This window comes from Abramis brama (assembly GCF_963993115.1).
Source record: "Abramis brama genome assembly, chromosome: 5".
NCBI lineage: Eukaryota > Metazoa > Chordata > Actinopteri > Cypriniformes > Leuciscidae > Abramis > Abramis brama.
The window spans coordinates 11,257,120-11,273,406 of record NC_139967.1 but is presented as its reverse complement, the minus strand read 5'-3'; the positions used below and the strand labels follow the sequence as shown (position 1 = coordinate 11,273,406).

Sequence of the window (16,287 nt, the reverse complement as noted above, 5' to 3'; positions counted from 1 at the left end):
TGACTGTAGAAGAAAAAGCAACCTTTATGGAAACTAGTAAATTTAGATTTCATTTTGGTGCATTACACATACCAATTTATTCACATTTATTATTATTATTATATTTGGTGGTACACTACTTTTCAAAAGTTTGGGGTCGGTAAGATTTTTTAAATGTTCTTGAAAGAAGTGTCTTATGCTCACCGAGTCTGCATTTATTTGTTAAAAATACAGTAAAAATATGTGAAATACAATTTATAATCTTTTTGAATATATTTGAAACTTTATTCCTGTGTTGGATTTTTTTGGCGTCATTATTCCAGTCTTTAGTGTCACATGATCCTTCAGAAATCATTCTGATATGCTGATTACGTGCTCAATAAAAATGTCTTCTTATTATCAATGTTAAAAACAGTTGTGCTGCTTAATATTTTTGTAAAAATTGACTTTTTTGGAATTCTTTCAAGAAATCTTTTGTAACATTATAAATATATTTACTGTGACTTTTGATCAATTTATACAACCTTGTATAAAAAAAAAACTACCAAACTTTTGAACTGTAGTGTATCTTATGAAAATAGATAAATAGACATGTCTGCATCATATTTATCTTTTGCATAAATAACAAAAAATGTGTCCGACTAGGATTGTTTTTAGTATTTAATGTAATTAGTATTGGTTTACTGTATTATGGTAATAAAAATGTGAAAATGCTAAAATTATTTATGGTCTTAAAATGGCTTAATGTCCCTAATCATACAGGTCATTTATTAAGCATCACAATTTTATTTTGAACTGAAATATGACTTTTTTTAATGTATGACACAAACACTGAATGACAACTCAATGAAAAATTTTTACTTTCAGTTTTCTTTGTGTACAAACAATCATCAAACATTAATACAGAGTCATCCTCAGTGGCAAGAGTCTCAACATTTTAGCAAATTCACACCTTGCCTCTAAAACAATCATAAACGTAACCACGTAAACAGTGCAAACGGACACGCGAGATGCTCCGGGAAAAAGACACCTCATTATAAACGTAAAAAAAGTACACTTGCTGGTTACTTTCACCTTTCCATCACAGCTATTGATCAGACAAAGCATAGCACAGGAGTGTCAAATTGGAGAAATATCAATTTTAAACTTGTCTGTTTTTAAAAATACAAAATTAGTACACTCAAGAAGACACTTAAGGAGAACAGATCACCACAGCAACAGAATGTAGAGTTGCAAAGGACATTTTTCACAGCAATGTTCTCCTAAACTGCAGCCATGTGTGATTATTATTAAACTCCCTATATGAGGTGGTGAATTTGAAATCACATTCCGTATTCTGGAATTTTTGGAATCGAAAATGGCATATTCATATTTCAGACGGCGTTCAGCAGAACATTTACGGCAATGTTTTGACCCTTTGAAACTCTAACATCTGTCCATCTCAGTTCTCGGCTGTAATGAGGCCATGCTGGTCTAGCTTTGAGAACGTCAAGTCCGGGTGAGTTTATCTGGAGGCATGAAGCCGGAGTCTCCCAGCGATCGGAGACCCACTCGGCCGCTGGGACGAATCGTCAGCCAGGTGATGCTGCCGTTGTTCAGGCCCATCCTCAGCCAGCCCTCGGGAGGAAACTGCAGAGCCCTGGAACAAACACATGCTTTTAACAGACACTTTATTTGAAAGAGTGTAAACTGACAATACATGTCTCCCGTTATAATCAATGACGCTATAATCTTATTTACATTGTGTTTGCATTGTTAGTTATGATGAAAGCATTCGTGAGAGTGCAGAAATCGAGTTGAAATCGTTATTTCATATGCAAAGGTATTAGCCAATCATAGCAGTGGACGTTTGCATTGAAGTCTCACAGCAGACACAAAGCATTCAAATCAGGGTAGAAAATGGCTTTTATTTACTAAATTATGACAATTTATGATTTAAAAATCGTACTAAAATTATACTATGCAGTTGCTAGGGTCTGAGCGGTTTCTTACTGTCCCAACTCCCAAGTCTCTGAGATATTATGGTCTCTAGATATGGCTTAAGTTCATTCAATGCAAGTCTATGGGCTTTTTTCATATGCTAAACTTTAACACTGTTCACAACACTTAACAACATTCTTTAACACTTTTAAAGTTTAAGTGTTAGAAGGATGAACAACAGCAATCGTGATGTTTTACTAAGCAAGAATCAATGATAAAAGGTTGCAAACAGAGTTTTTTATGAATTCCACATATTCAATATGAAAACCCATTTCTGGCACATAAGGATTATGTGCTTTGGTAAATCATGATTATGACATAAAAAGAAGAATTTATGATATACTAGTCATAATTATAAGATAAAATGTAAAAATAATCTAGTACTGTCAAATCGATTAATCACGATTAATCACATCTGACATTGACGTTTTTGTTTATATATGTGTGTATATATATATATATATATATATATATATATATATATATATATATATATATATATATATATATATATATATATATATATATATATATATATATATATATATATATATATATACAGTGAGGAAAATAAGTATTTGAACACCCTGCTATTTTGCAAGTTCTCCCACTTGGAAATCATGGAGGGGTCTGAAATTGTCATCGTAGGTGCATGTCCACTGTGAGAGACATAATCTAATAAAAAAAATCCAGAAATCACAATGTATTTTTTTACTATTTATTTGTATGATACAGCTGCAAATAAGTATTTGAACAACTGTCTATCAGCTAGAATTCTGACCCTCAAAGACCTGTTAGTCTGCCTTTAAAATGTCCACCTCCACTCCATTTATTATCCTAAATTAGATGCACCTGTTTGAGGTCGTTAGCTGCATAAAGACACCTGTCCACCCCATACAATCAGTAAGAATCCAACTACTAATATGGCCAAGACCAAAGAGCTGTCCAAAGACACTAGAGACAAAATTGTACACCTCCACAAGGCTGGAAAGGGCTACGGGGAAATTGCCAAGCAGCTTGGTGAAAAAAGGTCCACTGTTGGAGCAATCATTAGAAAATGGAAGAAGCTAAACATGACTGTCAATCTCCCTCGGACTGGGGCTCCATGCAAGATCTCACCTCGTGGGGTCTCAATGATCCTAAGAAAGGTGAGAAATCAGCCCAGAACTACACGGGAGGAGCTGGTCAATGACCTGAAAAGAGCTGGGACCACCGTTTCCAAGGTTACTGTTGGTAATACACTAAGACGTCATGGTTTGAAATCATGCATGGCACGGAAGGTTCCCCTGCTTAAACCAGCACATGTCAAGGCCCGTCTTAAGTTTGCCAATGACCATTTGGATGATCCAGAGGAGTCATGGGAGAAAGTCATGTGGTCAGATGAGACCAAAATAGAACTTTTTGGTCATAATTCCACTAAACGTGTTTGGAGGAAGAAGAATGATGAGTACCATCCCAAGAACACCATCCCTACTGTGAAGCATGGGGGTGGTAGCATCATGCTTTGGGGGTGTTTTTCTGCACATGGGACAGGGCGACTGCACTGTATTAAGGAGAGGATGACCGGGGCCATGTATTGCGAGATTTTGGGGAACAACCTCCTTCTCTCAGTTAGAGCATTGAAGATGGGTCAAGGCTGGGTCTTCCAACATGACAATGACCCGAAGCACACAGCCAGGATAACCAAGGAGTGGCTCTGTAAGAAGCATATCAAGGTTCTGGCGTGGCCTAGCCAGTCTCCAGACCTAAACCCAATAGAGAATCTTTGGAGGGAGCTCAAACTCCGTGTTTCTCAGCGACAGCCCAGAAACCTGACTGATCTAGAGAAGATCTGTGTGGAGGAGTGGGCCAAAATCCCTCCTGCAGTGTGTGCAAACCTGGTGAAAAACTACAGGAAACGTTTGACCTCTGTAATTGCAAACAAAGGCTACTGTACCAAATATTAACATTGATTTTCTCAGGTGTTCAAATACTTATTTGCAGCTGTATCATACAAATAAATAGTTAAAAAATCATACATTGTGATTTCTAGATTTTTTTTTTTAGATTATGTCTCTCACAGTGGACATGCACCTACGATGACAATTTCAGACCCCTCCATGATTTCTAAGTGGGAGAACTTGCAAAATAGCAGGGTGTTCAAATACTTATTTTCCTCACTGTATATATATACACAGACATGTGCACACACACACATATATATATACAATATATATATATATATATATAAATATAATGACATATTTACACACACATATAAACAAAAACTTTTGTTAGATGTGATTAATCGTGATTAATCAATTTGAAAGCACTAAAATGATCACATAAAAAGTATATTAAATATTCACAATTATGAATGTGGCAGAAATGGGCTTCCACAAAACTTGTGCAACCATACGCACATAACAATACAAAGTGATCAGAGGATACTTACGATTGCACTTTTTTTAATGGACAGACTATTTATGGTTTTCATAAAAGCTTTCAAGAGGACAAAAAGAAGGATAAAAAGAGACTGGACTGAGTAGCAAGCGAACACAAACCTGCACACAAAATAGCGGATGACATTAGCATGACAGACGATAATCTCGAAGCTGTCCTCCTTCTGCTTGGCGTCGGCTCGGTGGATGTACCGGCGGAACGCTGCCTCGATCCGTGCGCCATCCTCGTGGTACTGCTGAAACCAGCACAAGAGTTTCACAACCTTCCACGTGAGGACAGGAAGGACTCCACGGCGCACCCATGACAAAACCAAACTCAACATTCCTCATCAAACAACAACATTTCAGACATCAGGCTTTAGGATGACCAGCAGAGAAATACTAAAGAAACAAAATGTGCGTTTGATGTTTGGTGAAGGGATTTGAGATGGTTTCAGTGTGGGTTTTGTACGCCAGCGGTAACATTAGCGGTGTGTTCTGTTATGAGCTGAGTCATCAACAGAACACAAAAGACATAGACTTAAACTTAGACTTCAAATGAGTGATAATGCCTTCAGATGGGCTAAGTAAGACTTGGTGTTTTGCACTGACCGCTGCCTCTGGTTTCCAGTGAGCGACAGGTGGGACGGGCTCTATGGGCGCACCCTCTCGCAGTAAATCGCAGCTTTCAAGCTTCACACCTAAAACATAAGTGAAACAAATAACCATTCTGAATCTCTACAATGGCAGCACTTTACAACATGAAATATCAATTCATAATATTTAATTAGCACACATTACAGGAATGGTTCAAGCTAAAATGTACAGACCGAAATTGGTAGGTCAGTTCTAGGCAATGGCGATGTTAAACTGGTATCATTTTGACAACTGGTATGGATTTTGGATTATCGTCTCTCTATCGCAGTTATGTTCATGTGACATTGCAGTGTTGCATTGTCATGAAAGTTTATTCTTTTTGAGCATTTTTAAGGCTTGCCCGTTTAAATTTTTAATTTTAAACCGCGTAAGCACAATAAGACGCAAAAGACAATTCATTCGCTATTCGCACGCTTTTCTGACAGACATTTACACCTGAAGAGAGCAGTCTGTCACACAGCACATAAGTATTGAATTGAGTTATTTTTCAGTCTTTTTTTTTTTGCCTAAACAAACAAATACATACAAAGTTATGTTGAAATGTCAGTCTTGGCGAGTATTCATGTAATATAGAAAATATATGAATTTCATCTGAAACATTGGCATTGTAACAACCTTATTTATTGTTAAAAAGGTTAATTGTCTGCATAAGTATGAATACATCCCAGCCATTTTGCCTTGAATGATTTATCCTATCATAATTTGATCAGAATATGACTGTAGAATGAGCCTGTACCTGGCAGGTATTTGCTGATGATGTTGGCTGTCTCTGTTGCTCTGGTCATGGAGGAGTGGATGAGCACATCGTACTTCAATCCGAGCGCTGCTAATCTCTGTCCTGTAAGCTCAGCCTGTTCACGTCCTGCAGGAACCAACAATATTTTGACCTAATGTAATTTCTAATGGCTAGGCTCAGCATCTCTATCATTTTAACCCTTGTGTGGTGTTCATATTTTTGTTATTCAGCCAGTGTTTGTGGGTCAGTGTTTTTGGACCCGCTGCATGTTTGGGTTTTTAATTCAACACAATCAAAAATGTTATGTTAAAACACTCAACAGATGTTTACTTCATCCCAATTACAAGCAATATAAACTGCATATATGGTTAATATTTCCTCTTTAGCTTTGTACAGTGTGTAGTCCTTGAAAATGTGTTCTGATATATATTCTTCACAGAAAATGAGCCAAGGCCAATGAGTCCGAGTTTGAAAAAATAATTAATCGTATCATTTTTCTCTTGAAAAAACATGAAAACGGGTCCTACAGACCCGAACACCATACAAGGGTTAATATATGCTGGGGGATCAGTACCTAAAGGCGTCAAGACCCTCTCTTTATCTCCTTCCCCCTTGAGGTTGTACTGAGAGTGTCGGATGAGGCAGATGTAGCGTGTGGCCTTGGGTTTGTTGTTCTCTCCATCTGGACTTCCGTTGTCACCAGCAATCTCCTTTCTCTTCCCGTTCACCATAGAGGAGGGCTCACGTCTGAAAGCGCCAAAACACAAATTAGGCCCACTGAACTCAATTTAGTAAGCAATGACATTGGTGGTTACTACAGTAAATACAAACACTACACTACAGCAATGTATAGTTGAGTTATACTGACAGTTTATTAGACACTCTTTAGAAACTGTGCAATTGGTTTAACACTCAGTATTTCAACCTGACCCATTTCTATTATTGAGCGAGTTCTGAGAAATACTGTTTAATCTGTTTTTTTCTCATGAACGTTTTCATAGAATGTGTGCACATGATATCTATTATGATTATGAAGCTTGAGGGTCAATTTGACCCGCATATTTCACAAAGGCACAGACCCGAAATAAAAGCATTTTTTTTTAAAAGATTTTATTACAGTTTCTCAACTATCCTCTAAGGACTAATTCACACAGCACCGGAAGACATCGACCAATGCCAACAGACATGTTTGTTTTGTAGGATTAGTGTGTATTTTGCCATTGGTCAGACCTTGTTTTCTCCCATTGAACATGTTCCATTGGCTTTTGTCGGGTTGTGTAATGTCTGAGAAGTGACGTCCTGTAATCTGGTGATTGTCTGCGTTTTGGTGCAGTGTAAATTAGCCTTAAGTGCATTTTAATTTACATTTATGCATTTGGCAGAAGCTTTTATTTGAAGTAGCATACATTGAATTCAAGGTGTGATTTGTTATCAGTTTAAAAATAACTACAGTACTGTTTATAATATTCACAGTTTAACACAAAGTGTGAGTAGTGTTGATGTATTTTTCATAGTTTCCCTTATTTTTTATTCATTACATTAAAACCCCACCATAAAACTCATCCCCAGATTTTGAACATAATACAAGGGTATATCTGAGATTGAAAACATCAGTTGGCAGACACTTTCTAACAAATTAACTTATAAGTAAGCACATTAGGCAAGTAGAAACTATTAGTGACAATTAACCAGGGGTGCGTTTCCCAAAGCCAACTATGGTCTCAGACTCAGAGCAGAGTTCAATGGAACTTGCAACCATAGTTGGCTAACGATGCTTTTGGGAAACGCACCCTAGGTCTGACTACAACTTCCTGAGCCAATAATAAGATCAGACACCATTTCAATCAGTGCCAAATGTAGTTAAAGACCTGGGATCAAAGCCAAAGGATTTAAGATCAACCTTTAAACTGGGTGATCCATTAATTATCACCATTGATCAAGGCATTTACCTAAGGCCGCCCCATAACGCTAACTGGCAATACTAAGTTAATGATTTTCTGAACATGCACCATGGTTGTGCCATGGTGTTCCTCCAGAATCCTGGAAATAGAATGTAAATACAATAGTAATCAATCGGAAATAAATAACCCTCTATTTCTTACTTGTCCCAATTATAATCCCATCCGTTCGCAGTGGGAAATGATGAAGGCTGCGCTGCGTGCACGGCAGCCAGAGTCTTTCTGATTCGGCATCGCTCTCCGAAGTACCCGTGATTATCTGCCGCGACCGCCGCGCACACCAGCACCGCAGACCCACCGGCGAACCCGCACGCGAGACTGACCGCTTTCCGAAACGACATAACTCAAAAGACAGAACAGAAATCAATGCAGAGTAACTAGCGGCTGCTCTTCAGCGGTATGACGCACCAGTCCGTCGCTATGAGTCACTCCGCTGAGGAAGTGTCACTGTTTCCTCCTTTCTCACAACGTAAAGCAAAATAATTGACAGTCACTTAGACCCTGCCATCATAAATATGTGTTTTTTTTCCTAAACCATGAGTAAGAGTGTATTTGGACTCCACAAATAAATGGTTTAGTGATATAAACAGAACTTCCAAAAGCAGTCACGACTTTATTTTTGAAAACAGTGACTAAAAGGCCATCCATTTTCAAAATAAAAGCCTTCAAAATACACATTTGAGATTATTTGAAAAAATAAAAAAAATAAAGTAAACTTTAATATTTTAAAGTTTCAAATACGCTTAAATACCCATGGTATTTTATTCAATTAATTATACGTTTTAAAACATACTGAACTGATTAAATGTTTATTTTATGATTTAAGTAATCTTTCTGAATCACTGAATCAAGAAAAAAAAAAGCTCTCTAATAAAAGGTAATACCACGGGTTTACTGTCCAATTAAACGAAATTATTATTTATATTTTGTATAATGTAATATTATTGTGTATTTTGCTCCAGACCTATAGGTGGCAGTAAAATGGCAGCAAATGTTGCCCGTGAGCAGTGGGTTTATGTTTTGATATCGGTGGTGATATGTTTTGCTGTTGTTGATTAAAAGTGTTGTTTTACTTTGTTTGTGCGTATCATATACCCGCATATCTGTCTCTTGTGTTATAGTAAAGATGGACACGGATGAGGAGGGAGACAATAATGACTGGGATCGCAGCTTAGAGTCAGACATGCTGGAGACAGGTGGGTTAATAGCTGGACAACTATGTGAACTTCAGTGTATAAGTATGTTATTTAAGTATTGCATGAATATTATGGACATTATTTACTTACGCACACATGTTTGCTTGGTCTAAATGCACAGCATATGTCTCATGACAGCTTTAGTTTGCTATAAAGACTTTACTTTGAATACACTGCGTCTAACTGTCCTTATGTGATTTATTATTTCAGAAGGAAGTATCACTAACAGAGTTACTTCCATATCTCAAAAAGTGATTCTGCATTTTGACCTGGACTGCTTCTATGCACAAGTTGAGATGATCCGAAATCCAGCCCTCCGAACCAAACCTCTTGGTAAAACACCAGAGTATAAACTTTAAAACATTTTTTTTCACTAAAAATACAACAAATATGTCTCGGTGCAGTTACTGAGATAATACAGACAAAAGCACATTAATGGTTCTGCAAAACAAATGCAATCATAAATATACAAATGTGCACAGTCAAGTAATAAAGAAATAAGTAAACTGACTACAAATTCATCAAAATACTCAAACCTCATTCCTATCCTTCTGACATATGTAATGCCATACTTGCCTCTGTCTACATCTTTGGTCTCTTAGGCATACAGCAGAAATACATTATTGTGACATGTAACTATGTGGCGAGAGAACAAGGCGTGACCAAGCTGATGTCAGTGACTGATGCAGTGGAGAAATGCCCACAGCTGGTGCTAGTCAAAGGAGAAGATCTCACCAATTACAGAGAGATATCCTACAAAGTCACTGGTCAGATCATACTTTATTTTCTTTTACATATTTTATTATGCATTTGTAAAGTGTATATATTTGTATATGAAATATATGTATTATGTATAATTATAATAACAATGAATATACTATATTATAATTAGATTTATTTTTATATATATATATATTTGCATATTTTATATACTACAATTCAAAAGTTTGGGGTCAGTAAGTTTTTTTTCAGAGAAATAAACACTTTTATTAAGCAAGGACACACTAAATTGTTAAAAAATGTCAGTAAAGACATTTATAATGTTACAAAACATTTCTATTTCATTGATAATAATAAAGGTTTCGTAAGCACCAAATCAGTCACGTGTTTTTTAGGCCCAAACATTTTTTGTCACATCCAGCAAACATCTTCTCACTATCCGCTAGCACACTGTAAAAAAAAAAAACGCGATTTCTGTAGACAGCCCAGGCTCCATAAACGTCAACAAAAACAAACTTGCCCAGCCTGGACCACAAAACATAACAAACAGGATTCCAGCCAATAACCGACAAGAATGATTTGGGGGTGGGGTTTGGGGGGTTAGTGCGCGTGCACATGAAGGGGGGTGTGGGGGAGTGGGGGAGAGAGAAGTAAGCTAGAGGAGAGATGTCCTAGACAACGACTAACGTTAAAAATGTATATTCTTGAGAATTTTGATATGGCCAACACACAACCAAAGAGACGACGCTCCGATGAACAAATAACAAAAAAGAGGGAAAAGGAGAAGGAACACACTAAGTCCCGAATTTACATCGGAAAAGCGTTCAAAAGGTGGCGAGAACTCCGCCGGCAAAAGGGCTTCCGATCCGATAATTAGGTGGCACTGTTTTTGCTGGACAGGTGGGTAAATCCAGTTTGGGTTTTCTAAATGGTTCATGACTGTTTCAGGAAGCACTGAAGGGAGGGGGAGGGGACAGGATGAGGAGGAGGGAGGGTCAAGCTAGCCTCCATTTTGTTTGACAATACTTTGAACGTCAACAAGAAGTGACGTCACCCAACATCGATTAGAGCACCTTTAAAATAGAAAGCAGTTATTTAAAATTGTGATAGTATTTCACAATATTACTGTTTTTACTGTAGTTTTGATTAAATACTGTAAATCCTATCTTGGTGAGCAAAAGAGATTTCTGTCAAAAGCATAAAAAAATATATATATTTTGAACTGAAGTGTATATTTGCATAATGCTAAATTAAATATCTTTTCAATGACTTTATCTGCCCAAGACTTGCTGATGTCATACTGCCCCCTAGTGGAGAGGCTGGGTTTTGACGAAAACTACATGGACGTTACAGAAATGGTGGAGAGAAGACTGAAGGAGACCCGTATTTCAGATCTCTCCTTCAGTGGACATGTATATAAACATGAATGTGAGTCGGAGCGCCACTTCAACCAAGTTCTGACAGTTTTAAAACCAGTTACAAATCTAGACTTGTAATTCAAAGTTTGCTGTTTCAGACCCCATAAGTGGCAGTTAATGAATTGGAAGAATTCAGCATGCCCTTTTTCTTGTTGTTTTTCATGTTCAATGGGAGAACTGCTAGAGATTTCTGGTCATTATAAATCCTCATGCTCATCTTCAGGTGTGGCAGTTGACGAGGAGAACGCCCGACTGGCTGTAGGCTCTGTGATAGCAGCTGAGATGAGACAAGCCATCTTCAGCATGCTGGGACTAACAGGCTGTGCAGGCATCGCTAGCAACAAACTCTTGGCCAAGCTGGTGTCCGGCACCTTTAAACCCAACCAGCAAACCACCCTCCTGCCGTACAGCACTGCTGAGCTCATGAGCAGCCTTACAGGACTTATCAGAGTGCCTGGTAAGATGACACATACAGTAAGCTCACCCATCTCATGCCATATATACTGTTTATATTCTGTAAACATTGGCTGTGTTTACAGGGATTGGTTACAAGACACGTGAGAAGCTAAAGGCTCTGGGTCTGGTCAGTGTGAGAGATCTACAGTTATTTCCTCTGCCTGACCTGGTGAAGGAGTTTGGTGAAGTGACCGCTAAAAGAATTCAAAACCTCGCCTGTGGCATTGATGATTCTCCAGTCACGTCTGCGGGTCCTCCTCAGGTATTCTCCATTATTATTGTAGATCCTTCAGGCGTAGTCTTGGTCTTGCAGTTTTATCTTCTGAGGGTGTAATCGGTGCTTTGTTTAGAAATTACATTAGATTTTACATGTAGTCATTTAGGCAGAAACTTTTATCCTCAATTTATTATACAACAGCCAACAATAATTGCAATACCATAATGCCAGTGTCAAGAGTAAGCTAGAGTTCTTACTTGAACTTTTGAGCTTCTTTATCACTCTAGTTTACTCAACAAATATTGTACATTTATTTTGTTGAAACATAATTGTTTTTGAAAGAAGTCTCTTATGCTGCATTTATGTGATTAAAAATACAGTAGAAACCATCTTATTTTGAAATATTACAATTCAAAATAACTGTTTCCTATTTCAGTATATTTTAAATGTAATTTATTCCTTTGATTTCAAAGCTACATTTTCAGCATCATTACTCCAGTCTTCAGTGTCACATGATCCTTCAGAAATCATTCTAATATGATAATTTGCTGATCAAATTTTTTTTCTTATTATCATCAATTTTGAAAACAGTTGTGCTGCTTAATATTTTTGTGGAAACTGTGATACGTTTCTTTCAGGATTCTTGAATGAATTAAAAGGTAAAAAAAACCAGCATATTTTTGAAATAACATTTTTTGTAACATTATCAATATAAATGTCTTAACTGTGTCTTTTAATTAATTGAATGCATCCATGGTGAATAAAAGTATTAATTTCTTTAAAGGAAATCTACCTATGAACGATAGTATATACAGTATATCTAGATATTTGTGAAGCATAATTTTTACAAGCTCTGATCCTCAAACAATGCAAGAATGATGCAGCACGAAAGATAAAATCATCTGTAAAATAAATGATATATTTCAGTCTCTCAGCGACGAGGACTCGTTCAAGAAAATTTCAACACTAGAGGAAGTTGTGAAAAAAACTGAGGAACTACTCACCAGCCTGACTGAGAGGTAAAAACGATATTTTACAATGTCAGAGTAAAGTAAAACACAGGTCTGTAGTTTGTTTCTCTGTTTAAATGATCTGCAGGATGCACAAAGACGGCAGGCAGCCACACACATTCAGACTAACGATTCGCCGATACACGGTCACTAATCGCTGGTTCAGTCGAGAGAGCCGACAGTGTCCGATACCCAACCACACCGGGCTCAAGATCACATGCGGTACAGTTCTGCTCTTTTGCATGCTTTTACTGTATAATGCCTTTACTGTATGTACACAAATAATTGAGAGATGATTGTGCTGTGCTGTTGTTATTCATATTCACCTTTCTCCATCTTAGGAAACAGTGAGGCTGTGCCCCAGTTACTGTCATTGTCAGTGAAGCTCTTTCATAAAATGGTGGACACTCGTGAACCGTTCCATCTGACCCTGCTGAATGTGTGTTTTAGTAACCTGCAGGCTAAAAGCTCCAGCAAGAGCTCCATCGCCTCTTTCTTCACAAACAAATCTCCTACAACAACACAAATGACATCTCAACGGCAGGTCAGCACATGTGATTTTCCTCATTTTAGAGTTATTAGTTCTGATAAAACACATTAAATATCTGCATTTTTAACTATAAAATACAACAAAGCCTTTCTTCATTTCTCAACCAAACTCTGTTTTTCCAAAGCCATCTCTGAACGTTTAGAGATCTTAATAACTTTGATAAAAGATTATTAGGGACTAATTTTTAATAATTCTGTATATAAATATATAAATTATAAATTATATAAATTTATATATTTATATAAAATATAACATTTCATATAAGATTGTTTTAATGTTTTTGAAAGTTTTTTATGCTCACCAAGGCTGTAAAAATACTGTAAAAAACTAAATATTGTGAAATAATATAACAATTTAAAATAACTTGTCTATTTTAATATATTTTAAAATATTATTTATTTCTGTGGTGCAAAGCTGAATTTTCAGCATCATTACTCCAGTCTTTAGTGTCACATGATCCTTCGTAAATCATATATATATATATATATATACAGTACAGGTCAAAAGTTTGGAAACATTACGTTTTTTATATTTTTGAAAGAAGTCTCTAATCAAGGCTGCGTTTATTTGATCAAAAATACAGAAAAAACAGTAATATTGTGAAATATTATTACAACTTAAAATAATAGTTTTCTATTTGAATATATTTAAAAAAAATAATTTATTCCTGTGATGCAAAGCTGAATTTTCAGCATCATTACTCCAGTCTTCAGTGTCACATGTCACATCCAGTCTATCACATGATCCTTTAGAAATCATTCTAATATTCTGATTTATTATGAGTGTTGGAAACAGTTCTGCTGCCTAATATATTTGATGAATAAAAGGTTAAAAAGAACTGCATTTATTCAAAATAAAAAAAAATTTCTAATAATATAAATCTTCTTTACTATCACTTTTTTTTATCAATTTAACACATCCTTGCTGAATAAAAGTATTAATTTATTTCAAAAAAGAAAGAAAAAAAATTACTGACCCCAAATTACTGACCAGTGTATATTGTTGTTACAAAAGATTTCTATTTTTAAAAAATTTGCTTCTTTTTTTATTTTAATTTTATTTATTTTTTGTTTTTATTCATCAAAGTATCCTAAAAAAGTATCACAGGTTATGAAAAAATATTAAGCAGCAGAACTGTTTCAAACTTTGATAATGAATCATCATATTAGAATGATTTCTAAAGGATCATGTGATAGACTGGAGTAATGATCCTGAAAATTCAGCTTTGCATCACAGAAATAAATGTTATTTCATTAAATGTTAACCAATTATTTTAAATTGTAATAATATATCACAATATTAAAAAAAAATTCTGTATTTTTGATCAAATAAATGCAGGCTTGATGAGCAGAAGAAACTTCTTTCAAAAACATTAAAAATAGTAATGTTTCCAAACTTTTGACCTGTACTGTATATATATATATATATATATAGGTCTTGCTAACTGACAGTTGTGTATTAAACTTTTTATATGCTGATTTAAGTCAACAATAACTGGAAAACAGAAAAAGTTAACATAATCTGTCTTTTGAATTGTCACTAGGTGGAACCTGATCTCTGTGAGTCTGTAGCAAATTCCCAGTTTACTCAGGCAGATGTTTTACATAAAGAAGATAAAACATGGAACAGCATTAAACCAAGAGAACACACGTCAATATTTCCAACCCAAGAATCACAAACACAGCCAACTTCAGTCAACCCCATATCTCCCATGCAGCCTGTTTTTGAGCACTCACAAGTTACAAACATGAACATTAGAGGGTCTTGTATGAGCAACGTTCCAGAGGAGACATTGTGTTCCAAGCTGCCTCCAGGTGTCGATCCGGAAGTATTCAAACTCCTTCCTGAGCACATTCAGATGGAGCTGATTACCAGTTTTCAAAATAAAGACTCTACAGAGCTCATTTACGGATCTGCTGACACATCTTTTGAAGACGACCCAGCGGATCATTCCACGTTGACTTTTAACCAACCAAGAACACCTGAACGCTGTGAGCCAGCTTTGAATTATTGCAGAAATTCTGCTTCTCATAACCATGAACTCGACAAGACCTTGTCATCTGCTCAGTCCACCATGGAATTACATTCTGGGCTCATCAAAGACACGGAAAGTCATGATATCCCACCCACCAGTCAGACACCTCAATCAGATATCCCTCCAAATGTGGACCCTTATGTATTCTCACAACTTCCTGCTGATGTGCAAAGGGAGTTACTGACAGAGTGGAAACAGCAGAAACCGGTCCTCAAAATCCCGTCCAAACACTCGCATAAAACCTCCAATACCAAAGACAAGAAGAACGCTGCTAAAGGCAGCCAGTGCAACAACATACTGAAATACTTCAAACCCAACTGAGGACAGAAACACTAAAGTGTCTGTTTATAAAATCACATTTTTTTATGAATGTTCAAAATAACTATGTAAAACATATCTTTGTAATCAATAGTACAGAAATATGTCAATTCTGTCATAATTTACTCGCCCTCATGTCAAACATGTATGACACTCCCAGGGGATGCTGGGAAACAAGGTCATCCTTGTTTGGAACAATTATGTAAATCATGACATAATTTTCATTTTTCTGTGAAATATTTTATTAAGTTAATAAACCATATATGTCTTTAAATAACCATTTTGATTAAGTCATTGTATATGCAAGAGCTGAACACTTTGTTTACATAGAGTATACTTATAATAATAGTGTATAATATTTGTAATATTATAATATTTATAAGTTGCAATATTAAAATACTGTACTGTTCAAAAGTTTGGGGTTGGTAATGTTGGTAAATTAGTTTTTTAAAGAAGTATGCTTACAAGGCTGCATTTATTTGATCACAAATACAGTAAAAACAATATTAAGTATTATTACAATTTAAAATAGTTTGGTTTCACAGAAAGGGCTTAGATCAAGTTTAATCAGGACATTTAAGTAGCTTTTATAAATGTGCCATAGAAAAAAACATTACCGTTGTGCGTCTTTTGAGAC

The 16,287-nt window shown here is 36.0% G+C and overlaps 2 protein-coding genes across 4 annotated transcripts; one reads left to right on the top strand and one right to left on the bottom strand.

The window, feature by feature from the left end:
* Positions 1–815: 815 nt before the first annotated feature.
* pgam5 (PGAM family member 5, serine/threonine protein phosphatase, mitochondrial) lies at positions 816–8,372 on the bottom strand. Of its 3 annotated transcripts, none has more exons than XM_084113469.1 (6): positions 7,875–8,372; positions 6,347–6,519; positions 5,773–5,898; positions 4,992–5,080; positions 4,503–4,636; positions 816–1,618 (listed from the first exon to the last, which is right to left on the bottom strand). In XM_084113469.1, exons 1-6 carry the CDS (start codon positions 8,069–8,071, stop codon positions 1,468–1,470), a joined length of 870 nt encoding a protein of 289 aa, XP_083969595.1. In that variant the 5' UTR covers positions 8,072–8,372; the 3' UTR covers positions 816–1,467. The 3 variants fall into 3 exon arrangements, with proteins under 3 accessions (XP_083969595.1, XP_083969596.1, XP_083969597.1); XM_084113470.1 differs by having other exon boundaries at positions 4,503–4,633; positions 7,875–8,369; XM_084113471.1 differs by lacking the exon at positions 4,503–4,636 and having other exon boundaries at positions 7,875–8,169.
* Positions 8,373–8,713: 341 nt separating this feature from the next.
* Positions 8,714–15,927, top strand: poli (polymerase (DNA directed) iota). Its single transcript, XM_084113464.1, has 10 exons — positions 8,714–8,926; positions 9,137–9,259; positions 9,529–9,693; positions 10,931–11,074; positions 11,288–11,521; positions 11,604–11,782; positions 12,665–12,756; positions 12,836–12,969; positions 13,089–13,291; positions 14,841–15,927. Exons 1-10 carry the CDS (start codon positions 8,857–8,859, stop codon positions 15,651–15,653), a joined length of 2,157 nt encoding a protein of 718 aa, XP_083969590.1. The 5' UTR covers positions 8,714–8,856; the 3' UTR covers positions 15,654–15,927.
* The last annotated feature ends 360 nt before the right edge of the window (positions 15,928–16,287 follow it).

Bases quoted from the DNA above. Each gene is read 5' to 3' on its own strand.
- pgam5 (XM_084113469.1), bottom strand. From the start codon at position 8,071: ATGTCGTTTCGGAAAGCGGTCAGTCTCGCGTGCGGGTTCGCCGGTGGG. The intron at 6,520-7,874 runs GTAAGAAATAGA...TGGCGCTTTCAG, and splicing joins TGGGATTATAATTGGGACAA to ACGTGAGCCCTCCTCTATGG. The intron at 5,899-6,346 runs GTACTGATCCCC...TGGTTCCTGCAG, and splicing joins GAGGGTCTTGACGCCTTTAG to GACGTGAACAGGCTGAGCTT.
- poli (XM_084113464.1), top strand. From the start codon at position 8,857: ATGGACACGGATGAGGAGGGAGACAATAATGACTGGGATCGCAGCTTA. The intron at 11,783-12,664 runs GTATTCTCCATT...GATATATTTCAG, and splicing joins CGTCTGCGGGTCCTCCTCAG to TCTCTCAGCGACGAGGACTC. The intron at 12,757-12,835 runs GTAAAAACGATA...AATGATCTGCAG, and splicing joins CTCACCAGCCTGACTGAGAG to GATGCACAAAGACGGCAGGC.